Source organism: Lipophrys pholis, assembly GCF_963383615.2.
Source record: "Lipophrys pholis genome assembly, chromosome: 18".
NCBI lineage: Eukaryota > Metazoa > Chordata > Actinopteri > Blenniiformes > Blenniidae > Lipophrys > Lipophrys pholis.
In genome coordinates, this window is record NC_137646.1 from 12048853 (window position 1) to 12067236 (window position 18384).

The following is an 18384-nucleotide window of genomic DNA, read 5'->3' on the forward strand; positions in this document are numbered from 1 at the left end:
TTTCTATCAATCATTCAGCGCTGCTCGCGAGGTAGTGGTGAGTGGGCGCTGCTCTTGGCACACTTCGACCTCTCTGGTATCGTCTGGGAGTCGTTTAGACTCCACAGTCTACCTGTGGATTGATGCTGACCATGGCCACAGTGTAGCAGGTCCTGATGGATGCGTCCAGCAGGATAACACAGATCGAATCGTGATAATGGGCTCAGTAGACGCAAAAGGCCTCCATCGTCATTTCGTGCACAAAAATCTGCACCTTGTTTACCTGAAGGTGAAAGGAGTGTAATCTGGTCCTAGCATGGTCCACCTAATGTGTTTGTAAGGCTTTCATGATTAATTAACGATTGCTTCACTAGACGATATCTAGCAGGCAAGTAAACCCTCAGTTAATATCTTCTGAAGACGCTATTTCACCATCACGCCAATGGTCTCTTTCATTGTATTTCCTCTCTGTGGTAGACTGAACAGCTTGTTCTTCAAGCTTTCCAAATCCACCAGTGAATAATGTGTGTAACCTCACACTTTATTGATTCAATCTGCCGACAATCTGAAGTTCACCTGCATTTTCCTCCGGGTGGCCAAGGAGGAATCTGACGAGCTGACTTGTGAAACCGGAACAGGTGCGCTTGTTTACCAGAAGTGAAGAGCAGGCCTCTGGGAAATCAAGACAATTTACGTTGCTCTGTCTTAGCCCTTAACGTGAAATATAAAGAGGGTTGATTAAAGATAGTACATCTGAGAAGTGTTTCTTTCTACTTTCTTACAGGAGAAACACTGACTGAACGGATATCGACCGCAGTAATGAGTGCAATTTTTACACCCGTATCCATCATTTAAGTAATAATGACTTCACGGAAACAAAGGCGATCGATGGAGACGCATAACGAGCTATTGAAAAGTCTGATTGGAGCCTTGTGGAGCGTGGTACGGAGCGGAGACTTCAGAATGTCATTTTTTATTCAATGTGCTACAAGCGTGGCACAGTTCACTAATTGTAGCCACAGGGACGCGATTTACGTTTCAGATCAAAACCTCTGCGAATCAAATAGAAATGCATACATAACTAACAAACATATTCATGTGTCCCATGTGAGCGGAAAAGAAATAATAACACATCATTGTTTTTCTGCTTTCATTAGTGTGTTCATTCAGTCATGTGAACTTGGAAAGTTACTTTTGGGTAAAAGTGTCATTTCCGAGTTGAGGGAGCTTGGTAAAAAGTCTGTTAGGAACAATACCTCCATAGAAATGGCCAACAATTGGTTTGGCTGTCTGTATACCCGTCAACGATGCTCGAGCCACTGAAAACGCAACTTTTTGTAACCGGCTCCCAAGGTGGAACTTTTTGAAAATGTTCCAAAATACTCCGTGGAACTGTGGGAAATCACAACTTTTCTGAAATACTGCGATGACGCATGTGCAGCACGGCCGTAGTCAATACTTCCTCTGCACAATAACAACAATGGCGGCCTCGAGAGTGTCTCAACTCCCCGTCGATTTTCTCTTGGGACTTGGGAGTTTTCATTGTTGACAGTCACCCGGGATAATAATGCAACTTTGTCGTCGGTCCATACGAATGTCCACGTACTTGCCATTGTTACTGTTTCTAGTGTATTGTTCTCTGCTCACGTGTGTGTGTAGTTACATCACAAAAACAAGCAACAGCACCCACTAGTGGCCAACATGTAAACTACATTGTTTCAAGCACTTCTGCTGCCGCCGTGTAGGCATCATATTAAAAACTTTGCCGTTTAAACATGAGACTTTTGTGAAACGAAAATGCTAAAAGGTCGAAGTTCACTCGAAACGTTGTAGGAATGGGGCCTGAGAAAGATGAGATTCAAATCAACAACGGAATCACAGACTAATGGTAACAAGAAAGCTCAACAATTAAACAGCTTAGATAAACTATCAAGATACAGACAACTCTAGGAGATTAAATTTAATCTTAAAGTACCCACGCTACTACATCACAGCTACTATAGAGACCAGCTAATGCTTATACTACTTTCAGGATTAATGAGGGACTCCTTCGTGTTTACAGAGTTTAATCTGAAACAACAGCTACTTCTAACTGTTGCTTCAGTGAAAAGAAACAGCAGCTCTGTCGCGCCCTCTTTAGTAACTGGAACTGTACTTCTCATAATAGCAATCAGTTATGAACGCGCCCATGCCAAAATTTGTTAAAATAACCCAGAATATATGAACACTGTTTACATGAGTATTGTGTGTGAATGATTGCCTGTTAAAATGTAATGGTGTCGCACACCACGTTAGCTGGAAAACTCCCAGAGGCTCCTGATTTGAATGAATGAGAAGAGAAGAGGACAGAATTACCCCCAAAATATGATGTAAGTCTACATAAAATAGCCTTAATGCAGTTTAAATTTATATTAGGCGCGTGACAAATAAACACACAATTGAGTCACCGTCGTGGTTTTCAAAGTCTTTTAGGGATATTGCATTTTTCTCTTAGTCCTTCCAGGTTTTACTCCACAGTGACAAAAAAAAATAAAAAAATAAAAGTGCTCCCAGCAGCCAGCAAAGCCTAAACTCTTTCTTACATGTGTGGCTAAAAGTGAATTTACAAAAGGTAGGACAATGCTAATGACGGCTCATTCAGAGACCCGAGGGTGCCAATTCATGATTCATGACTGGTGACTGCGTTAACTTCCTTCATTGACTTTCAGATGCAGAGGTGTCGCCTTTCAAAATGAGCCGGGCGGCAGCTGAATTGAATGTTTTTTTTGGGGCGACCACTCGGGCCTATTCTATATACATTATACATGTGTGTTTGAATGGAGGACCTAATAAACAGCGGCTCTTTCTTTTTGCTTTAGTCACTCTGCGGGCGCCCATTGCGGCATCATTTACCAAATGGTTATTATATACACATCGCGTATGTGGGAATGGAAGCGGAAACGACTTTTCTACCGCTGCAGGATGGAGTTTATAGGAAGGCTGAGGGGGTTCTTCGACAGAGGCAAGCGACCCATATGGACTTGTTATTTTCCAGAAAGAGTGAAGCCTGATAGCAAAAAGAAGTTACGTAAGCCTGCAGGAGTTAATATGGTTTCAATGGCAAGAGACAGGATTATCAGGATAAGACCTCTTTTTGACGATAATGCCATTTGGCTGCTATCTTAAGATGTATTTTCTAACTCAAAGGAGCGCAGGCATATCGCTGCAGATCTAATAAAAAGGCTGGGCGTGTTTCAGTGTGTGTGTGTGTGTGTGTGTGTGTGTGTGTGTCTGCGCATTTAAGTGTGCCATCTAAATGGCAGCCATCTGCTAGCAGCAAAGATGCAGTGATGGAATCGGAAGATATGAGCGGATAAAAAAATGCAAGGAGACATCTATATCAAGACCCTCCTCCATCTGTCTTTTTCATTTCTCGCTCCTTTCTTCGACTCTGTTTCCGTGCACCTTTCCTCCCACGCTCTCACACACAAGCAGAGTGTACGTTTCTCCCGCTACCTTTAATCTATTCGCTCCCTCCCCTACAATAGGACAAACCCTCTCCTAGCTCCGGTGTGCGCATACTACCTATGGGAAGAAAAGGCAGCTTCTTTTTTGGATCTGAAAAAAAAAAGGGAGGGGGGGGATTGGGGAAGTGATAGGTGGGGTGTCTGCTGGCAGTCAGCTCAGGACATGCAGACATAACCCCCGCCCTCCCCCTTCAGCTACATCCAACACTCTTGCATGGTGCCGCAGTCCAAGCAAGAAATAAAGTGACTCAGGGTGTCCAAATGTATCTGTAAGATTTTTTTTTTGTACTTGTGTTGTCATGACAGAGCGCAAATAAGAAGAAGGAACAGATTATGACCCCCAGCTATGATTATCTACGCCTGCCGCTCTGACCCCCCCCCCGCACCGATTACAGAGATAAGGCGGCCTGTGTCCGTGTGCCTGTTTTCTTTGGTCTCTGTGCGACGCTTGCCTGCACATGCACGACATTTGTATTCACCGGTTGCTATCAGTAGCTGCACACTTCTTTTCCTCCCACTGTTCTCACTTCTGTGCAGGAACGAAGGGGCGGGTGCATTAGCATGACAAGATAGCTGCTGCTGATAGTTCTGAAATGCCGCACGGCCACACGTTTAAGTCGGGGAGATGGTTAGAGGAACAGCGGATTGACTCTGAGATGCAGGGGGGAACAGATCACACATTTTCGCCAGACCCTCTCCACAATTTCCTGTGCCATCGCCAAAGCTTCAAAGGACTGGGCGAGACCCCTTCTACCTTCACAGACTGACATCTGCACCCTCCATCATCTCCTTCTTATCATCTTCCTTCATCTTCTCGCTTCTTTTTAAATTCCCCCCTTTTCTAACACGCCTGTCTTTATCTCAAGCTCTGCAGAACAGTCCTGTTTCTTTATGATTTGAATCAAGTTTCCGTGTATGCTTTGGCAGCAGGGTGTGGCCCCGCGGGGCAGCCATCAGTCCTGAGGAGCAGTATGTGTCTTGACAGCTCCAGGCTGCTCCAGGTTCTCTCATTAGAGGGTCTGTAATGAGCACACATCCACCCCACTGCCCCGGAAGAGGAAGAGTGGTTGTCGCAAAGCTAATCCAGTCATTTCAGTCAAGGTTCAGATTACTGCTGATTTGCCAAAACTTTACAGTGAAGCCAAATGCTAGTGGTAAAAAAAAAAGATCCTTTTTTGCACTTTCATTTCAGAAAAGATCTTAAAACTATTCCCATTTACAAGGAATTGGCAGAAAAGTTGGAAACGGTGTAGTGAGCATGTTGGGCTACCACTGGGTGCTATTTGTTTTGTTATTGAAACCAGACACACTCGTGTGTGCAGATACGCTACAACCATCAACATTGGAAGTACACAGACATTCGTATGGACAGAAGACCAAGTTGGATTGTTGTTACTGTAACTTAATGATAAAACTACCAAGTCCCGGGAGAATTGGGACTGCATTTCATGACAATCTGGAGGCTGCTATTGTTGTTGTTGCCCATCTACTCATGCATGTGCAGACGAACTGTTTACTTGGGCCAAAATGTTGAATTTTTAGTGACTCCGAGCACCATTGTCATGTAACTGGACCTTAAAAATGCAAAAAAATAAATGTTTCATTAACTTGCTAAAATTAAGATGAGTTGCAGTACCAAACATTACCATGTGTCGATGTAATGAGACATGCCCGCAGGTCTTTACATTACGAGATAACGGAAGCAGCAGCAGGTTGTCATAGTTAATTAAAAAAATTGATTAAAGCTCCGAGCATTGACTCACTAACAAACTGTCAAAACTCAAAGCCAAGATGTGAACAGACAACACTACAGTGACTCAACATGATCTCATAAACCTTGTTATAGCCGCATGTCTGTGAGTCACAAACATCCTCGTACCAACAGTCTCACAGTGTGATCCACAATTGTATTGACTCCGCAATAACTTGATATTAACTTGGTATTTATTTTACTGATCAGGCTAACATATTACAAACACACCCCGTCAGTGGTGACATCAGCCAAATAACTCACTTTATGATTTGGCAAATTATTAATTAGTAGTTACCCACCAACTACTCTGGTAATCACACTTTTACAATCTAAAGTGATCCAGTACAAAAGCACTGTCAGAAAAACTCCCTTTCCATAAGAAACAATGATCAATCAGGCTTGATGTGATTGTAAATGAAGGTGATTGTATATAAAGGTTAGATCTTTTTTGCTGTACCAGTTTCTCTTCCCACGTATTACAATGAAAAAACAATCAAACATTTCGGTATTGATGACTACTTTCACACACGCATCATGCATGGCTGCAGTCTGCGGCGTGTCCCAGATCTAATCAGACTTCATAGCTCAAGAATAACAACCGAAAAGGCCACTATCTACACAACAGCTGGGTTAGGCACATGTGATTCAGAATATATTATTGGTCAAAATAAATCCCAGAGAGACACTGCAATATCCTTGCTTATGAAGTCGATGCTCAACATGCTACACTCGCTGTCAGTGGGCCCGACAGCTAATCTCCAAGAACGTGATGGTTTCTTGTACTAGACAAGGTCCCACAATGAAAAAGAGTGAAGCTGATTTTATAAGCTGAAGGATATAAAAATTGCTGCCAGAATCCAAGCGGACAAGGGTACCTGGCTTTAGATGATTTGTATTAGACCACAAGGGTAAGAAAGGCCATCTCTCTACCCTGTTAGGTCTCTTGAGCACATTGCCTTGCGCTGTCAGTGCACCGGAGGAAGGGATGCAGGCGGATGTATATGGAACAAGAAAGAAAAACAGCAATACTGCCCTTGTCAGATCTTTTACACTCACTTAGAAACTGTGGTTCGTCTCCGTGTAGACTTCACCTTAAGTATTGCAATATTGCTCTTTGCAGAAAAGGCTTTTTCCATGATATGCAAGTATGTCCAACAGGAACTCTTATGGATGTATAAAGCTTTAGAAATTGAGGATTTAGGTTCACATGTGACTTTTCCCATCGTGTTCATTTTCTAAATCGTCCACATATACATGAAGAATTGGAAAGTCCAAACATCCATGTGCCTACAACTTTTCCAAGACTTTCTAATGGAAACCAAGAGACGGTATCTCTCCAGTGAGTCCAGTTGGCCGTGCCTTGTATGCTTCTAATGGGAGGTGACTAAGGAGATTCTCAATGCTATACCCGAACACCCTCAACTGGCTCCTTTCAATGTGGAGGTGTAGCATTTCTACTTCGACGACCTCCTGGATGGTCGATCGCATCACTTTGTCGTGCTGAGTAAGACCCGCCATCACGTGGAAGAATTGATTTTATCGGTTATGTCCATCTTTTAAGTGACGGTCGGATCGTTGTTGGAGCCATAAACAGAGGCTTAGTACCACACGTCAATAAGACCCCAACATATCAAAACAAAGCGAGTCATGCGATCTTTTTGTCTCCATGAGAGAGTCACTGAGGCGTTGATCCTCCTGCTCACGGCTTCAGACTTGGCTGCGTGGCACTATAGTATACACAAGAGGCGCGCTCGGTGCCAGGTCAGTATCGTCTCCAAAAAGCCCTCGGCTTTGCCAAACCACCCGGACGATGACTATCACAAAGACAAGCTGAGGCAAAGAACGACCTCGGTTAAGTTGAACTCCAATGTCTGTGAAGGAATCTTATATTTCTGGAAGACTTCAGGTAGATGGCCATTTTCAAATGTACCAAAAGCAGATTGGAAGGTACCAAAGGTCAAAGGCAGACCCAAGTAGCTTCGTACACGACAATGAAAAGCAGAATAAGGCTTTTTATAGAATCTTAAGCCGACTTGGAAAACTCCATCTTCATCCCAGTTGGTGTGGCCACTAATTGTTGGCTTCACTGTCCTGTTTTGGCAAATCACAGATGGGAGGAGGTAATTTGAGAGGAATCCACAGAAAGCAAAAAACAAAACAAAACGTGTTGGCTCTGAGGCTGCCCCCCCCCCCCCAACACCTGGTAAGAAGACAGAGCTAAAGAATGCTGTCTATTTGAAGGTAAATTAGCAGATAATTCTTCATGCTCCTATGTTTTTACACAAACGCCTCCAGCTGTATTTGAAAGAAAGAAAAAAAAAGAATTTCTCTTTCCTATCAGGTCATATCTTTTTAACATTTAAAGAGCTGTTTTCGTTTGCTGTAATAAATCACACAAAAGAGCAAAATGCGATGGAATGTATTTAAATTCGTTGGGCTGTTCTCTCTAGTTTTTTGGCAGCTTGGACAAACACGTTATGGATTTCTTGTTTTTTTGCTGCAATCTCTACCGCGGGCCGTCACATCCATGATCCTTAATTGCATTTAAAAGTGTCAACGTCTTGAAAATGCGCAAGTAATTTCTGCTGTCCGTCGTCGAATTAGGTGATTGATTTGAACATAAATCAATTTAAAAGAGAAATTGTGTACCGAGCTCTGAAGGCGCACCCATCTAAGACATTATGTTAATATTACACTCCTCTCATTGGCTCATTGCATCACATTTGGCCTGGAGTTGTGGAGGATAAAAGGAACATTAAATAAAAGAAGGGCCATCCTCCACTGGAGCATTAAATTGCCTTTAAGAATCAAATCCCAATCCAAGCATCTCCAAAATAAATTTTATACAGTCCGACTCTGATACATGCTCCGACTTTACAAAGTGAAGGGCGTCGTGCATGCGGAGAGCGACTTGCCGACTGCAAATCCATCTCTGACATCTCCTTGGCTCCAGAAAAGGACGCAATGACTCACGGTGTGAGCTCGTGATTGGAAACTCATTCAAATTCAATATTTGTGATACGCGGAGAAAAGAAGTGAGCGCCATCTGCTCAGAGACGAGAGCGGGGGGGGGTTTGGGGTAAAAATTTTTTTATAAAAAGCTGGGGAGGCGAACAAGGAGCCAATACGATAAAAAAATCAGATCGAACAAGCCGCGTTCTTTGGATTTCACACGGCTGTTGGTTCTCCGCACGGACTGTCGCCAAATACGTGTGGCGGCGAGTGGCGTCAGGTGAGCTACAGCCCAATCTTCAGCAGTCGTGAAGAGAACGCGGGGGAGGAGTTTACGTCTGACAGGCTGAGACGAAGCCGTCAAAATCTGACGCGTGTATGAAGGAGCAGAACCATCTATCTAACCTCGACAGGTTGCATTCATTCTGTGTATGAGCATTGTTCGTCGATGCCTTCGCAAATGCAAGGCACTCCTTTTCTGCCACCATTAGTCATCAGCGGACTGTTCCTATTGTGTTCAAGTCAAATCTAAATAAATGTTGACCCAAAGTCTTTTCAACTTGCAAAGTATTGAGTTGTACGACGAGGGGATCAGTGCACACAAGCCAGGGGATGCCTACCTACTACAGGATGGAAATGAGTCGCGTTTTGCCCGTCTGAAACAGGACAAACACCACTTTTGATCATTTTATACACATTTAAAATGTCACTAAACTATTTGCTGATGTCTTTGCCCTGCCCGGGAGGAACTGAGTCGGCTGTCTTTATCCAGTGTTTGGTTTAGTGCTGAGGAGGAATAGGAAGAACAAACTAAGGGTCAGGTGGATGCCTTTACTCCGCTTGATTTTATTGAGAATAAGTGTTTTTGTGAAGAAAGAATTGCAGGGTGGAACTATTACGCACTATTTCATCCACACACGTTGTAAAACTGAAGCTTTCCTACTCATTGCTGGTGCCGACTGGCGACTTTGATTTTCAGCCATTTCTTCAACTGGAGCATTTTTGTAAGAATAAAAGCTCCACATTTATCTCAGTCTGTGGTTAAACAGGCTCAACACAGCAACTTCCAGTCGTCGATAACAGTACTACCACAATCCCCTCTTCTCATTTTAACCTGTAATGTCTTCTTGTAATTTGGATTTATTCTGCAGTGAGGAAGTTTATGCCTGACTGCTAGTTGTTTTCTGTCCTCTCCTTTTCTCTCCTTCTATCTCCTGACTCCAACCAGAACAGCAGAAAGTCTCCATTTAAGTAAATATAGAAATAAAACTGAACTGAATTTAATTCATTATTGCATAGGAGTCACAGCGGGTCTGAATTTGCTCTATAGTACTATTTAGCTCTCTCTCTCTCTCTCTCTCTCTCTCTCTCTCTCTCTCTCTCTCTCTCTCTCTCTCTCTCTCTCTCTCTCCTCTCTCCTCTCTCTCTCTCTCTCTCTCTCTCTCTCTCTCTCTCTCTCTCTCTCTCTCTCTCTCTCTCTCTCTCTCTCTCTCTCTCTCTCTCTCTCTCTCTCTCTCCTCTCTCTCTCTCCTCTCTCTCTCTCTCTCTCTCTCTCTCTCTCTCTCTTCCATTGTATCATGTGATACATAATAGAGAAACTGAGGGGTTTATGCATACAATGTGATACACATTAATTAACTGCAACACAGGTTTGTTTTTTTCAAGTCAAACAATTATCCCAACATTTACGTTGGCATTGTTTTTATGAAGACTCCCAAGAAATATGAAAATAAATACAACCAACGCGTTTGAAAAAAAAGTTATTTTTACTGCCTGTGGATTGAAACATGTTGACAATAATATCTTATGTTGTGGAAAATAGTATGAAGTCTAGTATTCAAAAATCATCACTTAGTGTCAGATCCAATTATATATACTGTTTTATTCTAGCTTCAAAAGAAATCTAAAACTTAAAAAAAATATCTTTAGGAATCAGGAAATTAAAGAATTGTTAAAGGTTTGGCCTCTTTACAATCGAATACTTGTGCCTGACAACGTAATTGTGTTATCTGAAAAAGACAGTACCTAATATATGACTCATTCCGTCACTCTGAGGGTATTTAGTTGCATTTATGTAAATAATTTGTTCACACAAACACATATTTTAGTTTCTAAAACAATGCAACCATGTCTTGAACATTTTTTTTCTTAAAGTTAAAGATTTTCTAAGAATTTAAGCTTGATAAAAACATATAATATTTCTAAGTTATTTATTTGAGAGATCAGTTTTGTTCCATTTTGGGGGGCCGTTAACATGAAAATGGTGCTCAGAGCCACTGAATATCTAACTTTCTGAAAACACTTAGACTCTGTCCCTGTCATGCTCACTACATTGTTTTCAGAATTTCTGCTGTTTCCATGGAAACTGACATTGTTTTCCAAAACGTTAATGTGTAAATGCGAAACCTTTCTGAACAGAAAAGACACAAAAGTGAAGCTTTTTTTTTTTTTTTTGTCATGTAAATGAGGCCTACATGTACTTTGTTTTAAGAGAGTAAAGCAAGTATGAATGGGAATTTTTGTGGCGTTACAGAAATATTTCATATTTTGATAAACTACATGTATACTCATGTGATGGATTATGGATTAAATCTGATTTCAATGACTTGTAATTACATTTCCCCTCTCCTATGGGATTTGTATATACTAGCTGTACCATTAATCTCCATCTCATCTCCACATGCGGCGGTTCTGGAGTGACTGGTTCCAGGTGGGGAGGCCAAAGGCTGCGGCATTAGCAGACGGAGCGCTCGCGCCCCACACGCTGGCCATATGTCACGCCAAATCTCATCCCGTCTTGCACTAAGAGAAGGTGCTGCAAGTGGCTTAAAGGCCACCATCCAAACAGATATCATCAGCCCGACATGGTGACCTGAGCGGGGCTGAGAGCTACCGCTCTGCTCTATATCATATCAGGAAGTCTTAAGCCGGGCGAGCCGGGTCACGGGTGTCCTGCAATAACACACGAGGCCGATCTTCCTCCTCCTGAGCCTTGAGAGACACTTTAAAATCCAGGCGATCAGGAAACGGGCCACCAGGTCAATCGCTGACACTGGAATTTGAGTGACTGCTGCAGTTGGAAATCCCTGACATTGGTGCATTCAACTAATCTATTGCCACATTTTTATTTTTTTTATTTGTAATGTCGCATCAACTGTGCTGTTTACTCCTTCAGAGAATCCCATTAGTTGGCTGCCTGCATTCACAGAGGAGCCCTTTTTTTTTTTTTTTTACTCAAATTCAAGGCTTGAGTTACTCCAGGCTCAGAAGGAGACATCGACCGGGAGATGTCACGGCGGTGAATGAAATGTTGTCTGTAGTTCCTGCCTGGCTCGTTCACTCAGTCCCCCCCCCCCCCTCAAACACACTCTGTTCCTCTTCTTTACACGCGCTCGTATTTTGGAATCTGAGCCGCCACGGGGCAGAACATCACTAGACAAAAGGTGTGCGACCAACGAAAAAAACTACAAAGGTTAGGCTCCCACAAAAACATAGCAGCTCGGGGGTGTCGCTTTTGTGAGCGAATCAATATTGAAACCGGCCAATGAGCTGTTATTCCTATTTGGTTTGATAAAACATGAAGAATTTGTGAAGGGAAACATGGAAGACCTCTGCACACTCTTGGAGGGAACCCCGTCGCTTTCAATTGAAAGACTAATCTGACTTGGACTAATAATCCAATAAAGTCTAGGACAGTTCTGACCGGGCGAATGGAATTTACAGTAAACACCTCCAGCCTCCAACTCCCTCCTGCGGCAGGGCGAGCTCGCTGTATTCATGGTGCTGCACTGACACCCAGTGGCCAACTGGAGCATTTACATCCTCTAGTGACACCTGGATAAATCTGCGCGTCAAAGGGATTCAGTAAAAGTGGAGAAATTAGATCAGACCGCCTCGCAAATGACTGCATCCCTCCTTCCAAGCTGATTAATTGATTTATTTTTTTTTAGAAACGAACGGAAACAGAAACCTTGACTTGTAGTCAATAACACTGACAGGAACAACTCCCTTGTCTAGAAAAAAAAAAAAACAGGCAGAAATGCAATATTTCCTTCCTGCATCTTTGTCCCAGTCACACAACACATAAAGACACGCAATTGTCACAGCAAACATGAGGTTTTCTTCCTTTTTTTTTTTTTCTTTTTTTTTTGTGTGTGTCACCGCGGCCGGCGGTACTTACCTGCGGGCTGATTGTTCAATTGTCAGTGGCCGCGATAGAAATAACAGTTTGCTATCATTCTGCCAGCGTGAGGCAGAAAAACATTAGCTTGTTCGGGGAAACAAGCACACGCCAGGTGGTGCTGGTCTCTCGGCAGATAAGCAATTAGCTTTCCCGCCCCCCCCCGAAAAAAACCCCCACAGTTTGGCCCACATAGAAAAACAAGCAACACCTGTGTGTGCCCGCGCCCAAGCTCCGCACTGCATAATCGAAAATAGGAACATTCAACAGGGGAGTATCAAGTTGGCCTTTTTTTATTTATTTTTTAATAGAAAAGGTTGACAGGAAAATGAGTGAAATGGGTAATAAGCAGGGTAAAAATAAAATTATTTCATAGCTGAGCGAGGTAGCGAAGAGAGGGCGGAAAAAATCCCGATGATTATGCAAGTGAAATGATAATTAAATCTGGGAGTGCGGGAGAAAATTAAAGCGGATTTATGGAGAGGAGAAAAAAAAAAAAAAAAACCTCAAATCAGACATTTCAAAGTAGAAGAGGTGAAGATGGATGGACTTATAAATGAGGAAAAGTGAGGAAATGGGGGAGGGGAAAAAAAAAAAGGCGGGAAAGTATGGAGGAGAAGAGGCAGCGGGTGATGAGAGAGGTGTTGCTAATCATGAGGTTTCAGGAGAGCGAGCACAGACTTGGGATGAGAGAGACATTTTTATTTGATTTTTTTTTTTCACATTTTAGTCAGAAAAATTGGATAGGACCACTTACTGAGTCTACAGTCTATCCTGATACAATCTGGCGGGAGAGAGAGCGAAATGGTGAGATTGGATAAAGAGGAAAGAGACAGAAGATAAAAGAGAGAGAGAGAAAAAAAGACATTTTACATCCTTCAAGGTACATTCTGCAGACAACCAAGCATTTTGCTCTGAGGCCACCATCCGGGGACAGACTCTGAGTCAGGATCACCCTTTACTACCATCAGTCCCGTCACCACCCAGCACCCCCACCCCCACCCCGCCCCACCCAAAGCACGGCAGAAGGCAAGACGTACCACGGCGCTTTCATTAATAGCGATGAAATTTCATTATGCAAAGCGATGACATGAATGCATATTAACAAGTTATCACAGGCACTTAGAATTAGGAGGTCCTCCCCGTGTGGAAGTCCCCCCCCCCCCCCTCCCGAAATAATGAGCATCAAAGTTTGAGCATGCCATCTGGCAAAGACGCCATGCACTTTTAATCCTCCTCAATATTTCATGTCGCTTCTTTCGTTCTTTTCCGAAGCAGAATGAACTTAATTGCCTCGGTAAACAAGTTACACAGAAGCAGACGATCCCTGCGACACAGAGACGCTCTGGACGAGACACACTTCCTGTCTTTCACTTACACCCTCAGACTGGACAGACGAGGCGTCTCGCGCCTGCAGCCCCCCCGCCAGTTTGAGACAGCGCTTGCCTTCTGCGGCACTTTGAGAGACCCCAACAGCGTAAATGACGAGAAAGGGTGATCTGCACATCCCAGCCACGTTCCGCCCAGTGCACACCGGAACTGCAAATGTTACAATTTCATCTTTTTTTTTTCGGGGGCAGACATTTACTCATTTAAGCAGGAAATCACCACGTCTTGCAGACAAAATAAATAACTAAATAGCAATCTCCCCTTGTGCTACGTGTGCATGTGGCAGAGTGGTTGGGTTGTGGTCTCGAGCTGTCAACCGCTACAGAATAGTGGACACAAACAGTCAGGGACCGGCGTCGCCCCGGAGAGCCGCCGAGTTTCGTTTGGGATTCATGTCGAAGCTCCTCATGTGACGTCGGGCCTGGTCGCTCACCAGGAACGATGAGCTCAGAGCATTGTGGTTCTGAAACGTGCCGAGCAATTTGTAATTTTGACGACCACGTTACGGCAAAATAACAGCGTGTAACAACTTTATAAGGCAAATATGAGTTGGTGGAGAACGACTCTGACACACAAACTGAGTGATGGCCTCAGATTTACCGTGTTCTCCAACAACATTCATTTCATACATTATTTTTATGACAATGTTAAGTATTAATACTTTACATGTTCGCTGTGATTCTGACTTTATTGGCTTTTCCAGAGGAAAATAAACCGTTTATCAGTAACATCTACGCCAGAGAAATCCATGAGCCCAATTAAAACTAGAACCGCCGATTGATTAAAATGGTTGTAATGAAAGATTTTTTTTTCCAGGACAAGTGGATATGATTAGTATCTTCCTCCTTCCTAACAATAATGTCTTAACAACAAGCAGTTCTGCTGGATTGTGAGAATTAATGAAAACAATGACTATTTCTGCTTTGAAATTAAAATAATCACACAAATGCGTTTACCAATTTCCATTGTTAAGTGTATGCGATTCTACAGTCTTACAAAATATTTGATTACAAGCAATTCAAATACCTACTGACTCATTATACAGTTTTATTGAAAAAAAAAGATGATTTTGGGTTCGTTGGGAGTTTTTCTTGTTTTGAATATCGGTGTCAATTTCTACTTTGAAATTGATTTATTCCATATTAATAGCCTAAAACGGCCTCTTTAAATCAGGTGAGAATCGTCACTGTGAGATTTATGTCACTTGACGTTGTGATTAATTTCCTCCTTTTTGAAACTGACGTTTTTTTTGGGAGTTTGCTGTCAGGGATGAGCCTCCGGCGTGGAGGGAGGCCGACCAGGTGAGGGAACGGCCGCCGCAGGGACTCGCGACAGCTCCGGCGGCGAGCCGGTCGCTCTGACTGTTCGATCCGAGGGCCGCAGACATACAGGCCATTGAAGGGATGAAAAGTTCCATCTTCCGAGTCTGGGCCAGGTGGAAAGGGCTTCATGGGTGATTGAAAGAGTGAGAAGGGAGGAAAGAGAAAGAGAGAGAGACAGAGACAGAGACAGAGACAGAGAGAGAGAGAGAGAGAGAGAGAGAGAGAGAGAGAGAGAGAGAGAGAGAGAGAGAGAGAGAGAGAGAGAGAGAGAGAGAGAGAGAGAGAGAGAGAGGAATGGCCACCTTTACCCCGTCGCCTCCCCCAGCCCCCACCCTCACCCTCGCTGTCTCTACGGTGGCTTAAACCCTGTCATGCTCCTCCTGGTGCTCTGCTCCTTCTAAGAGGGTCAGGACAGACTTAACGTGTCCAGTTCTGGAAGGTCAGACGCATCGTTCCCACAGCTTTCATGTTCAATGGAAGGAAATTTGAAGAGCGAAGCGGCCGGGTTGGTATTCCCGCAGCAAGCTCTTAAAGGGGAACACGTTCAGTCCTCCTGTGAAACCATCCGTCTTACCAAGTGTCTGGATAATATCAGCGAGCTTTCTCATTCACATGACCTCTCAGACCCTTTTTTTTTTTACATCCAACCTTTTCTTTCAGAACCGGTCAATTTGCCTGTGATTAGGAGCCCAGTCCCGGATGGAACCAGTCGGCCCTTTGGCTGACTCCGCCAAAAGAGGAACAAAGTGTGAGGAGGAGCGAGACAGCAGCAAGGCCACCTTGAAGGATTCCAGAGACAGTTTGAGGGGTTGAGACTCGGGGTGGAGCTGGGGATTTTTCATTTCAGATGGAGCTGTAGGGCTTTACCGTGTGAACAGGAGGGGTGAAGAGGTCAGAGGATATGGAGGAGAGATTACTGCAGGGTGACTCCCCAGTGAGGGGATCCCTTCACATTTTGTCTTACTTTCTACTGCCCGGAGCAGGAGTTTGTGTCTTTGTACCTCAGTTATGTCGCATAGAAATAATACTACTCACATTACTTAAATGGTCTGATCGATACTGACAGTCAATGTGCTCATCAAGAATCAAGTCATCTACTGTAACTGAGGGACAAATGCAGAAACTCTCTGCCGCCAAATTCCGACAATGGAGAAAGTGGGAGGATTAATGGCATGAGACTGGGACGTCCACAACGAGTCGCACAGCGGCCTACCCAGGTTGACAGTGAGTTTGACTCGGCCCCCGTCCAGCTCCAGCCGCAGGGTGTCCGCCGACTCCTTGGAGGTGGTGGCCATGAGGAGGCCGTAGGCCCGCTGGGACATGAAGCGCAGCGCCACGTCCTCGGCCTCCGTGTGCATGGTGACGGGCATGATGATCTTCAGGTACATGCTGCCGTCGTAACTCAGCACTGTCGCCTCTGCATGGAGTGGGGGTGGGGGTGGGAGGGGGAAAGAAATGTGTTAACGAGGCCTCCATACATGCTATCATGTGTCCCGGTGGGGACGCAGCAGCTTCATCACACTCGGGTCCCCGTTTACATGACAACGCTTTCAAGCAAAGATGGAAAATTTGCATTTTGGGTGTCCGTTTGCATGACAACGCCGCAAGGAGCAACTGGAAATGCACATTTTTGAAATGCTATGACAATTATTACTATTATTAATAACAACAATGTTTACATCTGGAGCGGTATGACTCCCGGTCCATATTCTCCTGGGACTTGGTGGTTGTATAGTTGAAAGTCACCAGTAGTAACAATCAAACTCTGTCGTCTGTCCATGTGAGTTTCTGTGTTCTCCGAGTGCATGTGAGGTTTCATAACAAAAACAACCAAACAGCACAAACTGGTAGAGTGTGTGATTGTCTTTACCTGGTGGCTGCGCTACATGTTGGGCCTCTACTGTGGGTTCGGGTTGTTGGCTCTAAAGACTGTGTGATTTTGGTCATTTGGATTTCGGCTTCTTGTTTTTTTTTTTTTTTTGTGTGCTCGAAATATAATGGGCTTCAATCAACGTTGCCATGTTATTCACTGCCTGAGTCATGAGAAACATGGCTTTTTAAAGTAAATGTAACAAAATAGTCGGGTCACAGAAGGAGACGGGAGCAAAGCTGTGTCAAAATAAAACCTTATTGAGTATTTTCTGTGATTGCAACTACTTATCAGACCAATGAATTGTCATTTCGTACAATGATATTACAAAATCATATTTATCTTTTCAAGCCATAACCAGAACATTTTCTCTGTACACTCAATTTCATGGACCATATATCTGGGTTTCGTTCTTGTGTCTTTCCCCCTTTGGCTCGAAATGCAGCTAAATAATAATGTGCATTTCTTTGTTTGTCAAAAGGTTTTCTTTGGGTGTCAGTCCTGCAACATAAGATCAACTACTCAGTAAACAGCGCGATCAAGGCAACGCCGCTCAAAGATAATATCAAACCTGTCACATTTCTCCCAGCGTGGGCCGGCGGCAGACTGCTGGATGAACATCCACACTTCTTGACATGTCATTTCAACCATAAGTGAAATTGATTTCTATTCATTTTTACATTATGTTTCATTCTTTTGTCATGTTTTTTTTTTTAATAATACACCTTGAACAGGAATTTGGGATCAAATTAACTTGAAAGTAAATGCCTATTCTAATTAATCAAATAATGTAGTAATAATGAATAATGTTATACATGTGACAATGAATGAGAATATAAATCCTGCTGCACATCTTCAGGCATTTAAATAGATTCCAATGGAAAAGACGTCTGCAGCTACTTTTCTGGAAAATATAATATATTTTCATTAGTTCTCAGCAAATTCATAGAATTAATGTTATTGCTTTTGGTACTATTAGCATTTGTTCTTTTTTTTTTACTTCATTTGTTCAGATCGTTTTTTGTAATTCACCACAATCGAGCCTGAGTTGAGTTTGTGAATTAAAAGAAATTCAAATTAAAAGAGGAGATACAACAATCTTCTGTAATTCTGGACAGTTTTTCCTTCTCGTGACTTGTCAATATTTTCCAAAATCTTTGTTATATCGAGCTTGCCGGGTACGTAAAGGAATTTATTTGAACAGCACTAACCACAAAACCAAAAAACTGTGTATACACAGTTAATCCGATGTCAAATATTGATCAGATTTAGTGGGGGGGGGGGGGGGGGGGGGGGGGGGGGGGCAAAAAGAAATTCGGGCCCTGAAAATCTCAGTATTCACGCTCACATACGGTCCCTCTACTGTCTCCCAAGCTCTGCCATAAATAGACGGCGGTGCAGAGTGAGGACTGCTCTTATCTATCGGTCGATAC

General features: G+C 43.4%; 1 protein-coding gene across 1 annotated transcript in view; it reads right to left on the reverse strand.

Annotated features, from left to right (window-relative positions):
- Positions 1-18384, reverse strand: part of LOC308123694 (neurexin-2-like) — a gene marked incomplete at its 5' end in the record, with an annotated part of 459246 nt that overhangs the window by 424293 nt on the left and 16569 nt on the right. Inside the window, 2 exons of the mRNA XM_080486315.1 lie at positions 13128-13154; positions 16295-16498. Of these exons, the coding sequence (XP_080342441.1) occupies positions 13128-13154; positions 16295-16498 (231 nt within the window). The remainder of the gene's footprint in view (positions 1-13127; positions 13155-16294; positions 16499-18384) is intronic.